Source organism: Dermacentor silvarum, chromosome 6 (assembly GCF_013339745.2).
Source record: "Dermacentor silvarum isolate Dsil-2018 chromosome 6, BIME_Dsil_1.4, whole genome shotgun sequence".
Classification (NCBI taxonomy): Eukaryota; Metazoa; Arthropoda; class Arachnida; order Ixodida; family Ixodidae; genus Dermacentor; species Dermacentor silvarum.
The window spans coordinates 39,895,520-39,917,077 of NC_051159.1; the positions used below are offsets into that span (position 1 = coordinate 39,895,520).

The window sequence follows — 21,558 nt, forward strand, 5'->3', positions numbered from 1 at the left end:
GTCGATCCTGGATATATTGGATAGAACTCGGATACAGTGGAATCTCGATGATACGATCACGGCTAATACGAATTTCCGGATGATACGAAGTTTTCCGTGGTCCCGGCCGAGCCCCATTACTTTGAAACGTGCTCGAGAACGGTTGTTATGAATCGATTTTCGACCTGCGTCGGTTGATACGAATAAACGCCGCCCCACCGACGGCCGCGAAAGAGAACAGCGCGCAGTCACGCGCTTTCTCCCTTTCTCTTTTGGTGTGGAGGCGCGGACACGGCGCCGGACAGCGCGGAGGCCGTGACTGGGCACGAACAGTTTGAAGCGGTGGCGCTTTTGGTGCTTTTGTGCTTTTCCTCCTTTTCGGCGGCCGCCCATCGGACGCAGTGGCTGCTGTGCTTCGGGCCACGTTCTTTGTGTTTGCACCTTTTTGCCTAGTCGCAGCGAGCTATGTCTACCGAGATACGATCTCGGCTGATTCGCGCGGCCGTAGGGAGCCTCCGTTGGCGCATCTTTCGTCGACTGCGTTATCGGTGCCGATGGCACAGGTCGATTGTCGGTTTCGCTGCTGTAGTCGCACGGTGCAAGATAGCGCAGCATGTAATCCACGGTGCAAGGTAGCGCGGCACGTTCAGTCGGGTGCTCCTCCGCTTCTCCCGCTAATCGCCGTATTTTTCTTGCCGTAGGAGGCTTGCGCATCCGTATTTGGAAGGCGTGCTTCGTCCAAAATTTCTTCTCCTACGAGCGACGAGCTGTCAGTAATCCGAATTCTGCGTGTCAAGCGAAGACGCCGGCGTGGTTTACGAAGCAGACAACTGCGGTTGCCATCTTGTCCCTGCCACAGCAGCAACCAATGGAGAGACGCCTTTCAGTACGGCAGCCAATCGGAGGCCCGCTTTCATCGGAGGGCCCGTGTGACTACCTATCGCAGACTCGCGCTTCTTTTGTGTTTGCGCGTTTATTACAAGATTGCGACGACGGACGAATTGAGAAGCGGAACGGAGAAACTTTGAGCTTTCGAACGATACCAAGATGGCGGCGCTCGGTGGCGGGAAATACAAGATATGTCTTCGTGAATTGTGGTGATCTTGCGCAATTTAAAGCTGTTTTCTCGCCCTGGGCGCTGACGAATATATCTTTTTCGGCCACTTTTAGTGCGTTTTCAGCCAAACCATTTTGATACAGCGTAGATTAGGCGTTGCAGATACTGAAACGCGTGGTTGTCAAAAATGAATTTTTCTCGCGATTTTCGCGATCTGATCCCCTCATCCCCCCATAATTTAGCTAGTTTTAATTGTGTTTCGATGATACGAATTTCGGCTAATACGAATATTTTTCGTGACCCCGTGAGATTCGTATCATCGAGATTCCACTGTATATCGAACAGTCGTAACATCCCATTGAAGATCCCATGGAAAGTATGGCACTGTACTATGCGTGTATCAAACTCTCATCTAACACAACATTTGCTATAGTATTAAACACTGTGCCGCGTTCCTGCAGGTGCACTTCTCGTACAGAGCCACACTCATTTCTCGTGGCTTCGGGAATATTCAATGCCGACAAAACTGTGGCAAATGCTGTTAAACAAGACATTGAATCTGAAGGGCACCACGTGCCACACAAGAAACATGAGCAAGGTGCATGTCGCTGCAAGCAGCCGTTTTTTATTGGCTAGAGCAGACCACTAAACTGCTTCAAGAATGCGAAAAGCCTACCAGTCTGATACACATTCCAGAACAAAGCGTTGATGACACTTATTCTTTTCAACGAGTTGCTGTGAGCTTGGGATGCCAAACTGGAGGTGCTTGGACTGCCAGGTTTCTCTTCTTGTAGTCCAGGGGCTTCCGCGAAAGGCATTTTAGGGTCCCCAAAAGCAGCCAAAACAACTCGGGCCCGAACCCTCACTTGGACGAATTTTGACATTACAGTTCAAAACCACTGCACACCACAGTTGCGCTTCGGTAGTCTTTGCAGAACCACCATTGCAGCATCAACATGCAAGACTCATCGCTATGAAATTCGCGGGTCCACGCTGAACACATTTCATGCATGCCCACAGGGTTACAAGTCAGTGGGAAAAGACTCTGATGTTCTGCAAGCTGAAAGCCACTTTCGACTCTAATAGCATATTTGGGTGGTTGTTTCAGAGCACTCTGGCAGCGCTGAAAAGTTCATGTAAAAGAGCAACTGAGTGTTACTGCTAGTATAAGTGAGCTCCACCGATGATAAGGAAGCAAGATCATCGCTTCCATACCTGGTTGTGCTCGGAATAAAGCTGTTTTTCACCGCCTTCATAGTACGGCCAGAGCGCTCTCAACCGACCACCCAAATATGCCATTACAACCTCTGTGTGATGTCACAGTCGCCGACGTAGCAGCCGCAGAGGAAGGGCCCACGATGCGCCAAAGCGCCGAGCGGCATGCGATCTGACTGCTCAAGACCCAATGTATTATTTTCGATACGCTGAGCTTGGTATCTCGAAATGCCAATTTAGGCAGTCGAAACTTTACTGAAAAGCCATAGTGGCGTTTTGGCATGTTGAGGCGAAGTTTCAGGGGTGGATATCTCAGCAAACTACTTACTAAATACTGGTTAACTTAAAACTCGATTAGCATTTCATTGTTTTCTTTTTTTGTACAAGTGTACTCTCCATATGGCCAGAGACAAAGGTAAATGAGTTCTTTTAATTTTATTTGGTGTGTAATGATCTTTGGCCTTTGTGGGGTTATTAAGGCTTTGGTTGTGGTTGGCTGCTTTTTCCAGGTGCGCGAGGCAGCCCAAGCGCTGCTACTTGCAGAGCTTCGGCGCATCGGCCCCAAAGGTCGCAAGATGGTCGTGGACGAGTGGGCCGTCTACCTGCCGAACTACGGCGAGGCCTTCCTTGCCTCGCCCTATGCCTCGGGCGGCGGGTCCACTGGGCCGGTGCCTCAGGCAGGACAGACGGCACAACAGACGCCCAATGCTGCTGGCCTGAGCACCGTTGCAATCGAGGCATGTCTGAAACCTTTGTCGTCTTTTGCAGTGGCAGCTCTTACGGCTAGAGTTTCTTACAACTTAACCAGAGGGAAAGCGGTGAAACAGCACTGTTGTATGCATTAGAATGCCATGGTATGGCTTTGGATTGGCATCTTTCTCGAAAAGCCAGGAGACCTCAGTGGCACATCTTGCAAGTAACGTTGAGTGTCTGCTAAAGCAGCCTGTAATATGTTGTTCTTTCTTTTTTTTTCTGTATTATCACATGCAAGCTTGTATTGGGTTGTACTATCGTGAGCAATATGAGCTCGAACACGCGAGCGCGTGGAAAATAGCCTCGAACCCTACATCGGCCGATTTGCAGCGGCCGCTTTTGGAAACAAATTGGAAAGGGCGCCACGCTTCCGCTGGCTGTTCACACTCCCGCCTCGATATCATTGCTGCAAAACGGTAGCTTGTAGCATGTCACTGGCCACTAGCGGTGATATCAATTCACATCAACGCGCACAGCTACATCAAATGACCCATCAGGCTATGCAGCTGCTGAGATATCGGCTGTGACGTAGACTGCCATAATGCACAGGTCATGCTTGTATTAAATCTAGGCGGTGTTGGCTGAGCGTTCGGATACGCCACTTTTATCATTTTTTTTTTTGTACGCTAGCGAAGCGGGAGTGCCAACAGTTAGCGGAAGAGCGCCCCTCCTTTCCCCTCCGGTTTCGGCAGCGCCATCCACGTATGACGCTATCTAGGTTTTGAGGCTATTTTCCACGCGCTCCCGTGTTCGAGCTCATATTGCTCACGATAGTACAGATATATGTCAATAGTGAACAGTACTGGCCTGTCACTAAAGCCAGAGTGGAGACAAGGTCTGCATTTTGTAACTGAACCACATGTTCCAGCTTTCTTGCTTTCTTGTTGTGCTATGTGTGAGTCAGCAAAAATGAAAGATGTACTACAGAAGGACCGAGACTTTTTATGAAGAATTCATTATAAGAAAGCTTCACTTGCTCAGCCATTACCAGTTGTTATGCCAAGCCGCATTCAAAACTTGTAATACCATCCATATCTCGGCATTCCCATTACCATGGGAATGCCGAGATATGGATGGTATTACAAGTTACAAGCACAGTGCTTGTTTGGAAACTTGCTTAGACAGTGGCATCAGGGTTTCCCTCTAAGTAATACAGTAAAACCCCAGTGATACGAACCCGGCTGGTACGAATTTCGGTGTGATACGAATTCGTAACATTCCCCGGCCGAAATACATTGCTCACAATACGAAAAAGATCGGCTGTGCTGAACGTGTTGCCGCGCCGCTACGGATCATACGAACGCGTGAACAACAGCGGCGGCGGCCGAGCCAGCGGGGCCACCGGCACAGACAAGCCGGCACAGCGGGATCTGGGCGGGATTCATAGTCGCCAAGCAACCGACTACGTCACGCGGCTGCGCAATCTCTCATTGGTCCCCACGTCGAGCGGACCGGACCACATCACAGCCTAGCTGATGCTTAGCGAGAAATTAGACGAGGACCAATGCTGCAACAATGACCGCGGCGCAGCCCCGACGGCAAAAACGCTCCCTGCACTCGACTTGCTCAGGCGTTCAGTGGCGTGCGAAAACATTCCCAAGATCACGTGCGCGCACTTATACTCCTTTCAGAAGGCGATCGTTGACGATTTGGACAAGAATAAAACGTCCCGTTGATACGTTTTTCAAGGGACCGCGAAAGAAAAAGAGAGAGAAAAAAAGCCGCAGTTTCGCCCGAAAGCTGAAGCAACCGAAACGCAGCAGCAGCAGCAGCAGCAGCAGCAGCAGCGAGCGAGTTGACCTATGCGCTGTCTCTCGCTTCAACGCATGAACTAAACGTCGAAGGCATACAAAGCTACTGGCACTAGGCGCACTTTGTCAACATCGCAGATCATTTTGACGATAAGGTCCGCGTGGGCGCGCACTATGCGCACGTCCCAGATCGCTTTCAGGATACGGCAGTAACGGCACCCGCGCGGGTGCGTCGTATCTGCAACGTGCCAGTCGCTTGTTGCAACTTAAACCGCGCACAGCAGTGCGCCAAATCACATGGCGGCGCCTCCGACCGGCATTGCTCCGACACCGCCAGAGAGCAAAAGCTTAGGACGAGACCCTCAACGCCGTGCGGAGTAATAAAAAAAAAAACTGCGGCGTCATGCCAAGGTCGCCGTTTCTGCGTGGCGCTGGAACACGCGTGTACGTGCCGAAGTCTCAGCCAACGCTGCGGCTGCATCGCAGAGGGAAGCAACGGCGGAGGCCCATGTTCGGCCAATGCTTTAACGGCAGAAACCGAAACTTCAGGGAGCGGGCTAAGCTGGCGCCGGGCTGGCGGGAGCGGCGGACGCGCACGGAGACAGTCGGAAGGTGAGGGGGCTACGAGGGTGTTGAGAGGAAGGGCGAGGGGAGCCACCGAAGCGACAGAGTTGCCGAGGCCAAATCCGCTTCCCTGCCGCCCTCCTCCCTCACCTGCGATGGTCCCCGCGCGCGTGCGCCGTCGCCGTGTCGCCTCTTCACAACCACAACCTCGCTCTCTCGCCGTGCCTGCGCCGCCCGCTCCCTTAAGTTTCGTTTTCTGCCGTTCTCGCGAAGCGAGCGCGGGCAGTTTCGTGGCCCTCGCTCGATATGTGCTTGCGTGCCGCGATATTTCACGAATCGCACCTTTCGTACGTCATGCTATGGTGCACGAATATTTCAAAAATAAGTCCTTTTAATTCGAACAAATTTTTGGGCCCCTGCGAGTTCGAATTATCGAGATTCGACTATACATGGAAGTCAATGGGATTTAGGTCGGGACCGTGAAAACGCGACGTAGCAGCCGGGAAAGCGCAGCAGCGAGGAAGGTATCAATGGGATTACACTATTAGAAATCTTTTCTGGTAAAAATAAATTCATTTTTATTGATATTCTGTATGTTTTGATGATACGAATTTCGGGTGATACGAATATTTCACGCGACCCCGCGAGATTCGTATCACCGAGGTTTTACTGTATACTGTAAAAAAAAAAAAAAAACTCTTCTTGCGTGCAATTTATTTTTTCCAGACATTTTTCCAGACATTAACATGCTGCACATCCATTCTTGTGAAAACCGTACATGCCACATAAAACCCACACTTCCAATTCTATGTAAATACCGTATGCCTGTGCTTTGCATGTAGGGGACACTAACTACTGCTTCAATTAGGGCATCCTTTGTTGTCAAGAAACATGTACACAGTTTCCGCTGGCTAGGCCACCAAAGTGTGGTTGCATCAGAATTGTCATTTTAACCACCGTTGCTGTAACAGATTGTTTCAAATTTCAACGTGTCCAACGATTTCGACCGTCCATAAGTTGTGACCATGCGTAGGCTATTCACACAAGCCGCGTCACAATTTCTGAACTTTTTTTAACATTCCATAGAATATTATGCTATTCAGTATTCTCTTTAGTTTGAATTTCAGTACTACTTGGAATTTTAGAAGCATTCAGAACAAACGAATGTACATTTGAAAACACATACTATCGCTAGTTTCGACCCAATGTGGGGGCTGAGCTGTTGGGCGTTGCACAGCTGAGATCAAGGTTGTGGGTTCTGTATTGGCCGCAGCGATCGCATTCTGATGGGGACAGAAGGCAACAACATTCATGTACTGTGCTTTGGATGCACGCTAATTAAAAACCCCAGGCGGTCAGAATTCATCCGGAGCCCTTCACAATAAGCCACTTTGCAGTTTCTGGACTGCTAAACCTCACAGTTTAATGTTTAAAATTAATAGTTTGGGTTTTGGTGAGGAAGTCGCTTTGACGTTGACACGGCTCCACTGCTCATAACGAAGGCAAGCCAAAGATGAATTAATTTACACTCGCTGATGGATTATTTGTGCATACCTGATTATTTGAATTTAAAGAAATGCTGAACGACTAGGGCTTTTTGCATTAAAGTATCTGATTAACAACATTTAAAAAAGACGCTATTTTTCATCTTTATTAGTAAAGCAACCCCGAGCCCCCTCTTTTCCTTATTTGTGAACTTCTGGCTGTTGTTTTAAAGGTTTATACAAGTCCTGCAAATATTTGAACCATAATTCCTTCGAAATTGTTCAACACTAATTATTATTCACTTTGAATTCGCTTCGAACCCAAAAATTCATATTAGCACCAGCAAAGTAGTGACGCCAATGCAGCTGTCTTAATTAATAAAAGAACAACATTAATGGCTACTTTCCAAAAACTAGGAATGATTTTGAGTGATTTCGTAGCACCCAATCGCCGTTTCGGTGTTGCCAAGCCACCAAAATGGCACTCAGTGCTGTGGCGAAATTGGCACATTGTGGAAGGTGGAGACATGGTAAGAAAGGCACATACGGTCTTGTCTTTCACCTGCATCATCTGCATCGTCCATGCTCTGCTCGTTTTGCCATAACTTACTAACTCGCCCAAGCCTCTACCCTTGTCAGTGCCGTGAAATGCATTTCCTGAAAACAATGCTAAACTTGCTATTATTATGTTTTAGGCTCCCAATGAGACAGATGATTTATGGGACTTGCCTACTAAGTTTTGTACTGTAAAGAAGGGGCACCTACTTTCAGGTCTTTCGTTGTTATATTGCCGCTGCGCATGGTTTCGAATTGCTGCCACTCGTCTGCAAGCAAGCGAGCACTCTAGAAGTGGTGGTGACGCCCGCACCACACAGATGCCCGAGTCTTTATATTAAATTATTCTTTGAACAGCGCATTACTTCCATTTGAACAGATTATTACTTTCATCATTTCATTCCCATGGGGGGGGGGCATTGCTGAAGTTTCCGTTCTCACGTTCCTGCTGATGTTTGTGCGACCTGCAGGGCAACGTTGCGAGCTACCAGGTGGGAAGCGCTGTTCCCAGCCGAGCCTCTTCGGGAGGGAGCACACCCTCAGGGCCCCAGCCCAAGGCCGACACACAGTCGATACGAACCAGTGACGGGCAGAACTCATCGGAGGAAGAAGACGAAGAGGAGAGAGAAGGTATCACTTTAGGGGGAGGAGGGAACCCTGCCTTAGCTGCATGTTTTCGTGGTTTTACAGTGAGAGAGCATACTACATGGCAAGTTGGCAGTGCGTGTAAGTGCTAATAGGTATACAGTAGAGTTCCGTTATTCGTACTACAGTCAAACCTGGATATATTGAACCCACGTATAACGAATTATTGTGTATAACTGAACGGCAGTAAAATCCCCTTGAAAATTTTTGTATAGAATTTTCATCTTGTATATCGAATTGCCTATATATCAAACTTTTTTGTGATCCCCTTTAGATTCGATGTGTTGGGGTTCGACTGTAATTTGATTTTTCGGTTAATTTGTCCCAGTTGGTGCCTGATGTTTTGGGCTGGAACTTGTTATTTTGACCCTGAAATTTGCAATCACCGGATAATTTTTGAACTTGAGTGGTTGGTTCAAGTGCACCTGACACAAATAGGGACCCCAGTGGCTGCAGCATCTGTCTTAACGGCGTTAAAGGAGAGCGAATGCATCGAAGATGCGTTATATTTCCTGAGAACGACTATTTTATGTCTGGCCTAGGAATATTTTCAAGCGAGAACAGCAGCTCACAATAAATTATTAGTGTATTTACCGATTTTTAATGCATGCATTACATTTTTCTGAGAAAATTGGTCCGAAAGTTGCCTGAATGTTGCAATCAGATACAAAACCACAATTGCAGTAGACAGCCTACTGTCAGAATCGGCGTCATCGACAATGTCGATTCGCCGATTCTGTCGCAAGGTGGCGACATAAGTTCCCGTGTACGATGGTGACGATGATGCACCACTTTAAGTCTTGGATTACACAAGCTAATTCAAAACAACAGTTATTTTACATGCTAAGCTAGCAGCAATCGTGTCATGTCAGCTGTTTTTGACATTCCAAGAATCAGATGCATTACAGGACAAACTAGGGAAATGGTTAGTCTAGGTGCGAGCCACCATACCATTTGTGATTGTTGTGGTGCCGTTTGATAAAAGCAGAAAATCAAATGTGCAATGGACATGTTTGGAGGAGGCCATGTGACCCATAGCAATAAAATGCTTTCTGAGTGTGACAACGATGGCCATAATGTGTAGATAAATTTTCATTCAGTGAAGGAAACTTTGCCAGTATTGGAGGCATGCTACATTTTTCTTGCAAAAAAATTGGGTATACGTTATCTTTCTACTTTGTTCAGGAGCTCTAATGTCATTTCTGCGTTAGTTTTCTGCTTTGAACCCATAAAATCTGAGTGCTGGTTAGATTCGTCGGCTTGTTAGCATCAGGCAATATACAGTACTGTCAAGTGAATAAGCTATGTGTTGGGTGCTTTTTCTGCTTCTTGTTTATGTTGCTCTCGGGCGTTAAACCTAATCAGTCAACCAATCAATCATTTAATCAGGGCAATTAGACTTGCTGTAGTGAATGGCTCTGGATTAATTTTGACTACGTGTTTTTTGTTTTTTTTTAATGTGCGGCCAGTGCTAGATTCACAAGGCTTTTTTTACATTTATAGAAATTGAAGGACACACAGTGTGTCACATGGAAATGCTACTAACAACTGTCAACTATTGAAGACCAGCCACAAGTACACAAGTAGACACAGGGTGTGCGAGGTATTTCGGGACATTCTGACGACTTCTGGAATAGCAGTGATATTTCAAAGTTAGGTATTTTCGTTAATGGCCATTATTGGCTTTTCAGGGTTCTCACTCGTGATGGCCGCCGCCTGCAGGAGATACTCACCTGCCTGAATGACATCTGATCAATGGCAGTGCTTGTTTCTCTTTGTCCCAGATAACAATAGGACACGAGCTGTTGTTTTTCCCTGAATACAAAGCATTTTGCCACACCTGCGGATTTCCAAGTCACTGTGGCCACTGTATGAAGGCAACTAGTATTGTGTATGGCTTCATCTATTGTCAGACTGGTAGCTGCTACCCTTAAATAAATTGGGCTGGATAGGTGCCTGAGGGGTTCTTGAAGACAGAGGTAAGGGTGGATATGGTGCGAATAATTGCAATTTTCGGCCAAAAAAACGTGTTCCCAGATTATAGCCGTTTCAGGTTTCTTTACTATCTGAAAATGTGCCAAAAAAATCTTATCCTCATCAGCGCAATTGAAATGCTCAGAATAGCGTTTTTTCACAAGCCGCGACTCTGCACAAACGAGAATTTCCCGATTTCCTGCAGCTTCACCGCACTTGCGGACTTGGTGCGGTTCACTCGTAGCAGTTGCAGGGGGTGAGGAGGAATACCGGGCGCTGACTGATGTTCGCAGTGATGAGAAGCACGTATAATGTGAAAAGAAGGCAGCGATAGTCCTTTTTCTTTTTAGCTGCCACAAATTTTTCGAGCCACTTCACCTAGGGCCCATTTCGTGCCATTTCTCTTTGCGCTCATTTCACTCGAACCGAAGCTCCGCTTTTGGTGACCTTTTTTGGCTTTCCTATGTGCTGGTTAAGTGATCGCTCCTCAATTTTTTCCAGGCAGTGCATATCAGGGGCAAAAGCCAGGGCACTTGACTGCTCAAAACTGGCTCAGGAAAAAATACAGCTTGTAGCAATTGCCACAGAACAAAGCCTAATTGAAGAAGAAGGCCCAACGTGCACTGCAGGAAAATTTAAGTTACGAATTTGAATAAGGTGACTAGCTTGAGAACTTTTGGATCCTTTTTTCTCAGTTTTTTTTTTTTTTTTTCACAAGAGTTTGTGATTTCAAAAACTATTGTTCTTGTATAAGGAAAGGAAGACTTATCAGTAGGGTGCTTACTAGGGTAGAATTTTATGCAGAATGCAACCGTGGACTCAAATTTTCAGATTCCACAATTTTTTTAATATGAAAATTTAAATTTTACCAGCAAGGTGGAAGTTAAATTGCCGGATGAAGCCAATTATGCAATGTTTTTATCTTCAATAAAAAATGTGGAAATTGAACAATATAGCTGCACAGTGGCATACTTTGGGCCTTTCTAATAATATATTATGCACAAGAATACCCAAATGTTTTGTCATTTCAGAACTATAGTTGTTGCGAGTGACCGTAGTCTCTTCAACATTTGAAAAATAGTAACTTTTTCAAAAATTCTTCTAGAATAACAAAATTTGCCTCCTGACCTTATAATACTGTCCTTAACGCATCCTCCAATTTTTATCAAAATCAGGTTAGCAGTACAAAAGTTCACTTTCGCGGGCCGTGGCCTCCCTTAAGTACCTAGGTAAATGCAGTGACGATGTTAGACTCTATGGCGATTTGGCACCAGGTCCTCAAATACCTTGCGCGCCCCTTACATGCCATATCATTCTATGTGTCTATCATTCCGCAGCATAAAAAAAAAAAAAAAAAAACTTGTTTTGCACCAGCAACACACAATGCTGCATCACCTTCTGATGTGGCTTTTGCCTCTATTTTCACATATGTATTTGTCATTGTAGAAGCTGATGAAAATACATCCCATGAAAAGCAGTGCATGCTCACAATCATCACAGTGCACAGACAGGATAGGCACGTGGAAGACAGGCACTTGGTATTGAATACACCATTAATAGATTTGTGTCTGATCTTCAATAAACTACATTTGTTTGTGGTACTTCTACATGTTCCAGTGTATGTCTTACAGCATGTTGAAACTTAGGGGCACGATGAAGCGTGAACCACAACGTGAGCTACCAGTTGTGCCTTGCATAAGCAAAAATTTGAAAATTCCAGAGAGCAATCGCAGTCAGCAAATGTGCAGTTACATGACTCTGAACATTATGGTGCTGAAACCCAGGAAAGAGGTTGCACATCTGCTCATGGCGTAGCAGTTGTCGCACTGCACTGCATCATAGTAGTACTTAATGCTTGCAGCATTTTACCGCAAATAGCTGGAATCAGTAAGGAACACAAGCTTACCAGCCCTAGTGAAACCCCCTCTCTTTATTATCAAGATCTATTTCTATTAAGCTGCACTCCGCTGCCATCTGTAATTTAACCCCCAAGGAAGTAGCCAAGTTGGCCTCGAAACATCAGGTTTAACGTTTCAGGTTGGAGACAGTAACTCTGTAATTAAGTATTCGGGCATTTTTGTCAATGTGTAGCTTCCATTCTACATGACTGACACTAACCTTTACCATTTCTCCTTTGAATGCATTCTTTTTTGTGCCGAATGTCATGATCATTGCATAAGCTGTTAGCATGTTCTATTTTATCGTATTACTGTATTTACTTGTGTATGGCCCACAACCCCCACTTTGGAGCGCGAAAATTTAGAAAAAAAAAAAAAAAGTTCTGCTAAGCGTCACGTGCATACCCACGTCCTGGTAAATTTCTGCTGCCACTACTAGATGAAACTAGTTGTCCTGTCGATGATGGCATTATCATCATCAGCGTATCTCGTAGTCTCAATACCTCAGTGATTGGCCATAAGCCTGCCTCGTGTAACGCTCGAAACCAGTAAGAGATCAGGAAAAAAAAAAGTGTGGGCCTTACACGAGTTTACACGATTCGCTATATTCTTTTTTCTCAACTCACTGCCCTCTTCAGCGTGTCGATAGTTTCAAAAGTTGACTCAGGGTGTGTGTGTGTGTGTGTGTGTACGCGCAGGTGGGGAGGCAACCACCAAGCACGCCTGGAGTGCTGCCGAGGCCCGCCGTAAGCAGTCGACAGCCATTGTTCTTCTGGGTGTGATCGGAGCAGAGTACGGTCACGAGATTGAACAGAGCAAGCGGAAGGGCGCCGACGACCAGAAGAAGAAGTCTGTCGTGGACGGATTTGGGCCCACCAACTACTCTCTCGCATGGCACACGAGTGAGTCCCCTTCGCACAAGCGCAGTTTTGACAGTGATGGCACGCTTTCTCTAACTGATGTATGAGTGACCATCGCTGAAACATAGCATGCCAACAGCAGCGTTGTAACACACAGCCTAGCGAGCGGAAGAAGCAATTTTCAGCAACACATGCTGTGGTTTCGCAGCGGCGAATTCACTGCTCATATTGACGCACATGAGCCCACCTTCTGGCCTGACTGGGCACTGATGTGCTAAAATGTAGAAGTGCTCGTGCTCCTTGCAAAGCACAGTGCCATGGACAGAACTTGACTGGACGCATTAGGCTGAAGCAAACATGGGTGCAAGAGTGCATCTGTTATCATTCACAATGCTCTGCCAATGTTGTGCCATTTTCGTAGCCTACCTACCTGACGGCGTCAGCATATCTTAGTTGCACGCTCAAACTGCCATAGCGCGTCCTGGCCAGTGCTGCCCAGGAGGCGCTAGTGTTATGAACATACCATAATTACTCGGTTCTAACGCACCCTCGTTTGTAACGCGCCAGACAATGTTTCGCAGCCAGAAATGAAAAATTGAATGCCCTCAGTTGTAATGAGCACCCCGATTTTTGTACTTTAAGAAAATACGAAATGCAGTACTCTTGATTGTACCCTCACCAGATATGTATGTTGGGAGAGAGAAATGCCAATTGTTTTCTCACAGCGCATTCATGTATCGCAGATGATTGGTGACGTTAATACGATTAGCGTCCTTTCTTCGATAGGTGTGTAATTAGTGATGATATGTGATGAGAATTCTTATGATGGAGCAGCTGATGGAGGCCTGCTGCTGCCTGTGTTCTTCCGATTCCCGGGCGGTAAGGACCTTTTTGGGCAAGGCATGGAGAACGGCACGGTGTGCTGCTGCTTGCAGATGGAGTGTTTTTCTCTGGTGTCTTACGGGGCAGTTTGCTTGTCTTTAAGCTCGCAACTTTCTCTGGGGTCACTGGAAGGAAAGTTGCGAGTTCAGAAGCAAGCAAACCGCATTGTTTCTGTGACCCCGTTAAACTGTCAACCACCGTCCCCACCGCTGCCAGCACGTTGCGTGAGAGCAGGACCATTCGTAACGCCTGCACATTTCATTACAAATGGTCGTGATACAAATGGTAAATGTTCTTTTTAATACTAACCACATTAGTAAGAAAATTTATTGCGTAGGAGCCAGTTAGCGAGCATCACTCGTCATCGCTATCTGAGATCACATTATCACTATTAAGTGCCCAAATGATGTCGTCTTTGGCAGTGTCTCTTGCGCATTTGAGATCCCACATTTCTTAAACAATGGCCTCCGAGATTGCGTACACTGGCAGGTGTTGCTCCGGCTGTCCTATTTGCGTGGAGAGAGCACAAGTTGAGCGGTGGCCTTGGCCGTCTCCTTCTCCGCACTGCGGCACTCGCAACCGAGGGCTTTTAATGCGTTGAGGAGGCTTTCGGGTGCTCCGGTACTGTTGCTGCGGCATAGATGGACGTAGCATGATCTGTCCATAGAAACATGCTGCAATGACTCGTGTACATTGATTTAGGTGCACGTAAGAGACCCCCTTGTGGTTAAAATTAATCCAGAGCCTTCCAGTACGATGTGCCTCATAATCCTGCCATCAAGGCTGTGAGGCGTGGCGCAGGCTAACACTCGCAGGTTTAGTTCTAGTAGGTAAACATAAATACCCAAGAAAGTAGAAGGGAAAATGGCACTGCGGTAGCTCATTCGGTGAGAGCATCGCATGCATAATGCGAAGACATGGGTTCGTGCCCCACCTACGGCCAGTTGTGTTTTCATCTGCTTTCATTTCCATTAATTTATCATTTCTGTAATTCAATTAATACAAACATGTAATTTCTCCTATGTTGTCCTTGGTGTCGTTTGTTGGCTTATGTCATAATTATATAGTGTTTTTGGCACACACACCCAAGAATTTATTTATTTATTTATTTATTTATTTATTTATTTATTTATTTATTTATTTATTGCCACAATCACCACAGTATACTTCAATGTGCTAAGTCACCAAGTGTAAGGGGGTCACATTGCCATTTGATTCTGAAATTTGGAACCCTATTTACCAACAGGAACCAGTTTTGCATGTATTGCCATGGCATCAGCTCACAAGTGAAAGCATTCAAAATTATTATATGATAGAACAGAAAGAAAAATGCTATGCTTGTCTATCTATCTATTGCTGGCTTTGTCAGCAAATGGACAAACCTAACTCGCAGGATTAAGTATGCCTGTCCAAAGGCAATTATTCGGAGTGAAGTGTGTCACTGAAGTGTGTGAACGCACAAAGAATGTTTCGGCTTAGGTGCAGCAAGCTTTATGAAAAGTTTTTTTTGCAGGTTAAAGAAGAACAGTGTTCTGCTGTGTGAGTGGGTGTACCAATACTAGCTGTGTGCCGCAGTCTCAAAGCTGAATGGAACGATAAACTGTGCACCAAGCGTGAAATTATAAATTATGCTACTAGTAAAACCTCGTTGATACGATCCCATTACGTATGATTTCTTGGCGCCAACATTCGCATTCAAGAACAGAAAAAATGACCCATAGAGCCAATACTTATTTTTTACGAGTTCATACATTCCCGGGAAACATGATTTTTCGGCACCAACGTTTAGTACATCACCAAACTGCAATCGTATGACACGCTTTCCGGCCGCTAGATGCCGTGTAAACTAGAAAATGCGCTAGGCGCACTCGTTCGAGAACAGTATACAGCTGCCCGCTGCGGCAGCTTCACCGGTGCACTCAGTTTCTTAATCCAGTACCAACAAATCTTCTCTAGAGTTGTTGCATGCCACATTATCAACTACTTCCACCAGCCCTATTGTGATAAGCATCTTCGCCCGCCGTTTCACAGCGCGTGGTGCCATTGGAAATGTACTGCATGCTTTTAGTAGGCGATAACCCAAACACGCCGTTGTTCCAGGCGGCAGGATGCAAGCATCACGTTTCGCTTCACGGCATCCAGCGACGTCCTCCGGCTCGATTTAATTTTGGTTTTCCGTCGCCGTCTTAAAACCAACAATAGAAAACCAACAAAGCGTGTCTCAGGCCGCCGAAGCCCCACCATCTCGACGCATGTGTTGTGCCTCATGCACAATGATTCGCGCAACACTATGCATTATGCTGATGTCAACTACAGTCGAGTCTGTCAAATCTTTAGCCACTTCGGATCGTAAGTTTTTTTTGGTTAGTATGTTAACAATACACACATGCTGTTGGTTTCAAAAGTGGCTTTCAGCTTGCAGAACATCAGAGTCCATTCCCAGTCATGTGCAACCGGGCAAGCACAAATAAAACATGTTCAGCGCAGATCCAGGTCCCCTAATCGCACAGCTGCGAGTATTGCGCACCAATGCCGCAGAGGTCTTTCTGTGAAAGTGCAGATGTGGCATGCGGTGGTTGGTAAATTCCAACTGTAATGTAAAGATCCATCCATGTGGAGGGTTGGGGTTGGATTCGTTTTGGCCACTTGCAGAACCATAAAATGACATTCACGGAATTCACTTGTCTACAAGAAGACAAATCCAGCAACGGAGATATCTTCAGCATGCCCGGCCCCATTCAGTGAAAAGATCGAGGGTCATCCATGCTTTCTTTGGAAATGTGTATAGGACTGGGAGGCCGTTAGGTTCTCTAAACAGTGTCGCGATCTGCTCTTGCGGATAACGAACGGCCACAGTTTGCACGAGCAATCCATATGCGTAGCGACCAAAACTGAGACCCTGCTCATTTTTGCTCCGTGGCATGTACTGCCCTTCAGTTTCAATCTGTTGTTTGATAGCATCTGCCAAAAAGTTGCCAGTTCAAATTTATCGGCTATAAATATTTTCGACAATGTGAGAAGTAATCGAGTCTCCGTTAGGAGAAGCATGCTTGCAGGAGCACACGTTCACAGCATTCAATATATCGAATGTGGCGGTGAACGGAAGTAAGCGTAATACATCGCTAAAATTTTGCATGGGATTTTCAAGGGGATTTTACAACTGTTTGATGTAAACAATAATTATATGTATCCGGGATTGACTGTACTTCATGTATATTATGAATACAACTTGTGGACATAAAGTTGAGTCAAATCGCGTATTAGTTGGGCACCTTTGTGCTTCTGGTTACGAGACGTGGTACTACTATGTTTTGGCTGTGAGCACAAGTGGTACAAGTGGGCGCTGGTTGCAGAAACGTGTCACTCTACTCGTTGAGTGGTAAGTAGGTTCAGATCTGCGACACCTTGGATGTAATAACTACGTCATATTTCACGAGACAAAGTATGACACTTAACGTTACTGCCAATCACGTGACGCATGCCCATATCTTTCTTTCATGTGTGATGCACTGTTTTTTGGTTGCGGATGTGAGCAGTGAGAGAATTCTCTATAGCCTTCGTAGCATTGCCTGCTATGTATCAAATGGAGTATACAGCACATAACTGGAGCAGCTGGTGGAAATACGGTGTAAAGATTAAGATCACATCCTAGGATCATCTAACATCTTGATTTCTGTGGCTTTATTTTTTTTAATTTTTATTTTTTGCCTTTTTTAGCATGGTGTGAGTGCAATGTGTGGCTAGTGCTTTCATTGGACGGTGTTGTGGATAAAAGTGCAGTATCATGCAGGATCGCACTCTTCAGTACTCACAGTCTGACTCTCATTTACTGTCTTACAAACACTTTCAGAAACTTGCGAACTGCGCAGACCATTCTGCCCAGTGCAAGATGAATTTGTCACGTAGGTCACACTTGCAAAAATAAAAAGGATGAGAAAACTTGACTGTGCGATGTGGTGAAAAGGGACACCCAGGCAACTGAACTTTATGGGCAACCAGTCGGTTGATGAAAAGGTCAATCACTTTATTTCTGTAATGCCATGCAGGCAAGGAAAAGTGGCCAGAAAAAAAAATGCTGGTTTAGTTGGGCTTCAGCCGCATCTCAGCAGTGATAAATAGTGCATAATTATGACAGTGAGTAAATATACAGATGCGTAATATCATGCTGCAGTTATAATAACCAACTACAATGGCTTTGAAAATGGCGTACATTTGGAAATAAAATATTTCATAAGTTGTACTATGAAAATAACCACTGTCATAACACGAACATGTTGAATAAAACACCTGTTGAGTTTGAAGAAAGGATGGAAGCCAGGTGATCTTGACAGCAGGGGCTTACTGCTTTATTAGACGCCTCGACTGGCATCTCGGTACAAGCGTATAGTACAAGGCACAACTCAAGAAGAAGATCACACAGATACGGCTATCGGCTTTTTATAGCCAGCGCCCAAGTGCAACGCCAACGCAGCAACGCGCAGAGCTGCTGCTGACGCCATCCATGTTTTACCTGCGTTTGCGCCGAACGCGCTTGTCTTCGTAACGCGACGCTGAAGGGCCGCATTACGCCGGAGTATTCGGATGTAACAACACCAAGCACAGATATGCACTGCCATGAATAGGCTCACGAAAAAAAAGCACCTCAAAGGCATAGTCATCATCATCTTGCACTCAAACCTCAACATAACAAGCATGGACATAACAAAACATTATAGGGTAAAACAAAGAAAATTCGAAATATTTTTCCTCTATATGAACATGTCACACATACATGCTTTTAACAAATATTAGCTATAATAAAGGTATTTTCGGGGGTGGATCCAGCTTCATTATAACGAGTTTTGACTGTATTACCAAGGAGAATATGGATATTTCAACAATGAAAAGGAAGAACTGAACCTTCAGAAAGATCAAACATGTCAGAAGGTTGAGTTACTGAAGTTGCTAATACAGAAAGTTGGGCTAGTCAGCACAAAGACAAATTTACAACACTTAAGGAAAAGTGAAAGGACAGGAAAAGGTTAGCAGATTTTTAAGAAAAAGCAGGGAGGGAGTGAGAGAAGCAACAAGCTAAAGTACTAAATGCCAACTGTAGTTGTGATTTGTAAACTTTTATGTGCGATCACAGTTTATTTATTTATTTATTTATTTATTTATTTATTTATTTATTTATTTATTTTCACTACCCTCAGGGTATAAATACATTACAGAGGGGAAGGGCATACATAGTAAAAGTGAACACAAAAAATAATAATAACAGAAAGACAGAAGCATCATACAGAATTATACAAAGCATTATACAGCAAATACGAAGCGTTATACAGAATAATTACATACTGCCGTAGTGTAAAGTACACACGAGAAAGTAATGTACGGTACTACAATGAGCTTGATAGGGCATTTTTAAAGGCAGTTGAAGCAGCTATGTCCGTTATGAAGGCAGGTAAGCGATTCCAGTCCCTTGCGGTTCTGGGGACAAATGATTGCGAGCCTGCAGTAGTTAAAAAATATAGTATGTTAACCTTATGGGGATGTGAGGCGAAATGGCGCTGGTAGGATGAACAAGGATTAAAGAGTGGGTTTGTGGTAGTACATTTTGTGAAAAAGACATGCGTGACTGCTTTCTACAGTTGGCCAGGGAAGGAAGACCAAGAGTAGCTTTCATTTCTGTGACGCTGGCACTGCGATTATAGTTAGCTGAAATAAAGTGAGCGGAGCGATTTTGCACTGCCTCAATGCCGTAGAAATAAATGTAGGGTGATGTGGATCCCACACTGACGAGGTGTATTCTAGCTGAGGCCAAACGTAGGTTGTATAGAGTTACAGTTTTAGTGACAGCGGGGCAAGGTAAAAGTTTCTTTTCAAGTAACCTAAAGTTTGGTTCGCTTTAGCTATTAAATAATCTCAGTTCAATACTGTTCAATACAATGACTGGTCCGAGCATGACTGAGACCGGCAGTGAGTAAAGTTTATATATGGTTGCAGGCCAGGCGCTGGCGTACCTGCTGCTGACGCCCGCGTCTCCGTCTCTGCCTGCACACACATCGCTACGCCGTGCGGCCATCGACCTGATCGGCCGGGGCTTCACGGTCTGGCAGGCACACATGGATGTATCACGTGTGCTGCTTGGCCTGCTTGAACTATGCTGCGATTCGGACAAGCTCGTGCCCAGGTTGGTGCCTCCCCGTCTCCCATCTTTGTGACTTGGTGGTACTGTTTGTTATGTGCCATTCAGAAGTTTTGAGGAAGAGGAAAAAGAATAAGGAGATGCGTACAAAAGTGCTAGAATTAAAAGCGTGTATAGCATACCTGATTAGCTCAAGCAGACCTAGGTCGCTATTTGTCACCTCCCCGTTTCAAAGCGGATGCCAATAAATCATCATCATCATCATGCTTTTTAGCTTGCTTTTGAGCCAAGTTCAGGGCTCTGTGTGTGGTTCCCAGCATAGAGTTTCTTATAGTTACCTAGAGAGAAAACTGGCACTTTAGTGTTGTTGTATGGATGGGTATGCCTGAAAAAGGGAGTTACGGATTGGCATCTTTCTCAGAGAGTCATAAAACCTTGAAGGCCAATCTGGCTAACAGCATTCTGTCTGTCATGATGATCGAGTCTTCCAAGACAACACATGAAACCCTCTTCTTTTTTCTTTTTTTTTCTGTAATATTTCACAAGAATACTTTTTATTTAATCATAAGAACTTGTGCTTAAAAAGTGCTAGCAGGTCGGTAGTGTTGGAAAAATGACAAGGTCTGCACTCAATGCAAGTCAGTTTTAATTGTATGTTCATGCTCTCTTCACTTGGCAATCTGAAATTTTTTTGGTGATTAGCTTTATTTATGCAACTATGGCAGTGTTTGAGACCAAGCCATATTCGAGACAAGCTGAGCACATGCATATCCCGGCATTTCCATGATGGGCATGAGTTTCCTAACAGTGCCTGTTAAGAAAAGCAGAGACTGTGGCACTAGATTTCTCCGTAGGTAATGTTGTAAAAAAAAAAAAATCCTGCACTTGTGTAGTTCAAATCCAGCGCTAATGCAGCTCCACTAACGTGAAACCTGGGGAAGTGCGAAGCAGTGATGCGCCAGCGTTGTCGCTCGATGCGCGCCTGCAGCTCGGCATCCATGGCACAAAGGAAGTTCTGGAGTGTGCCAACTGCTTTTAAAGCCCTGTTTCTTCTCTCTTGCCACACGGTGCGTGCTGATCGGGTGCTGGAGTAGCGCTGGAGTGAGGAGGAATCGAGCGCTTGTGGGGTGGTGGCACCCTGTCTTGCGATACGCTGGTACCAGAGTGGCGTTTGGGAAATGATTTTCACGGGTTTCTGCTAATTAATGCGCTTAATGCTTGATTATTCCTATCTTTTAAATTATTCTGAATCATGTTAGTTTATATTGAACCAGTTTTGATCAATGCTGCACTTGTTTTGACCCTGTTTTTGCACGTGACCACGACGACACGAGATCACATTACAAGATAGTCACTATTTGCTGCTAATTAATGCACTTAATGCTTGATTGTTCCTATCTTTTACCAGTTTTGATCAATTCTGCACTTGTTTTGACCCTGTTATTGCACGTGACCACGACAACATGATTACACATTACACGCCGACAGCCCGGGCCCCTAAAGTGCTTCGCACTTAAAACACTGTGGTTCCCACTTTGTGACGTTGCAGTTTTGTATTCTAGTTGCCGTGGTGACCTTTCAGTGGGAGCACAATGTGGTTACAACCTTACCAATTCCTTCACTGAGCAGTGAAGAATTATACAGTGAAGCAGTGAAGCTTATACAAAGATGTGCAGTTTTGAAAACACGTACTGCAGTAACCACTCATTATAACAGTATCGCATTATTTTAATCTTATCATAGCCCCGACCACAGCTCATGCATTTTAGACTGTGTTATTTCAATTGCAGTGGCACTAGGCACTGCTTAGTACG

At 45.3% G+C, this 21,558-nt stretch overlaps 1 protein-coding gene across 5 annotated transcripts in view; it reads left to right on the forward strand.

Moving 5' to 3' along the window:
* LOC119455448 (WD repeat-containing protein 7) overlaps positions 1 to 21,558 on the forward strand; it is a 136,616-nt gene that overhangs the window by 86,286 nt on the left and 28,772 nt on the right. For all 5 annotated transcript variants that reach the window (XM_049668780.1, XM_049668781.1, XM_049668783.1 and 2 more), the window contains 4 exons: positions 2,761 to 2,988; positions 7,829 to 7,988; positions 12,574 to 12,777; positions 19,603 to 19,789. In XM_049668780.1, the coding sequence (XP_049524737.1) occupies positions 2,761 to 2,988; positions 7,829 to 7,988; positions 12,574 to 12,777; positions 19,603 to 19,789 (779 nt within the window). The remainder of the gene's footprint in view (positions 1 to 2,760; positions 2,989 to 7,828; positions 7,989 to 12,573; positions 12,778 to 19,602; positions 19,790 to 21,558) is intronic.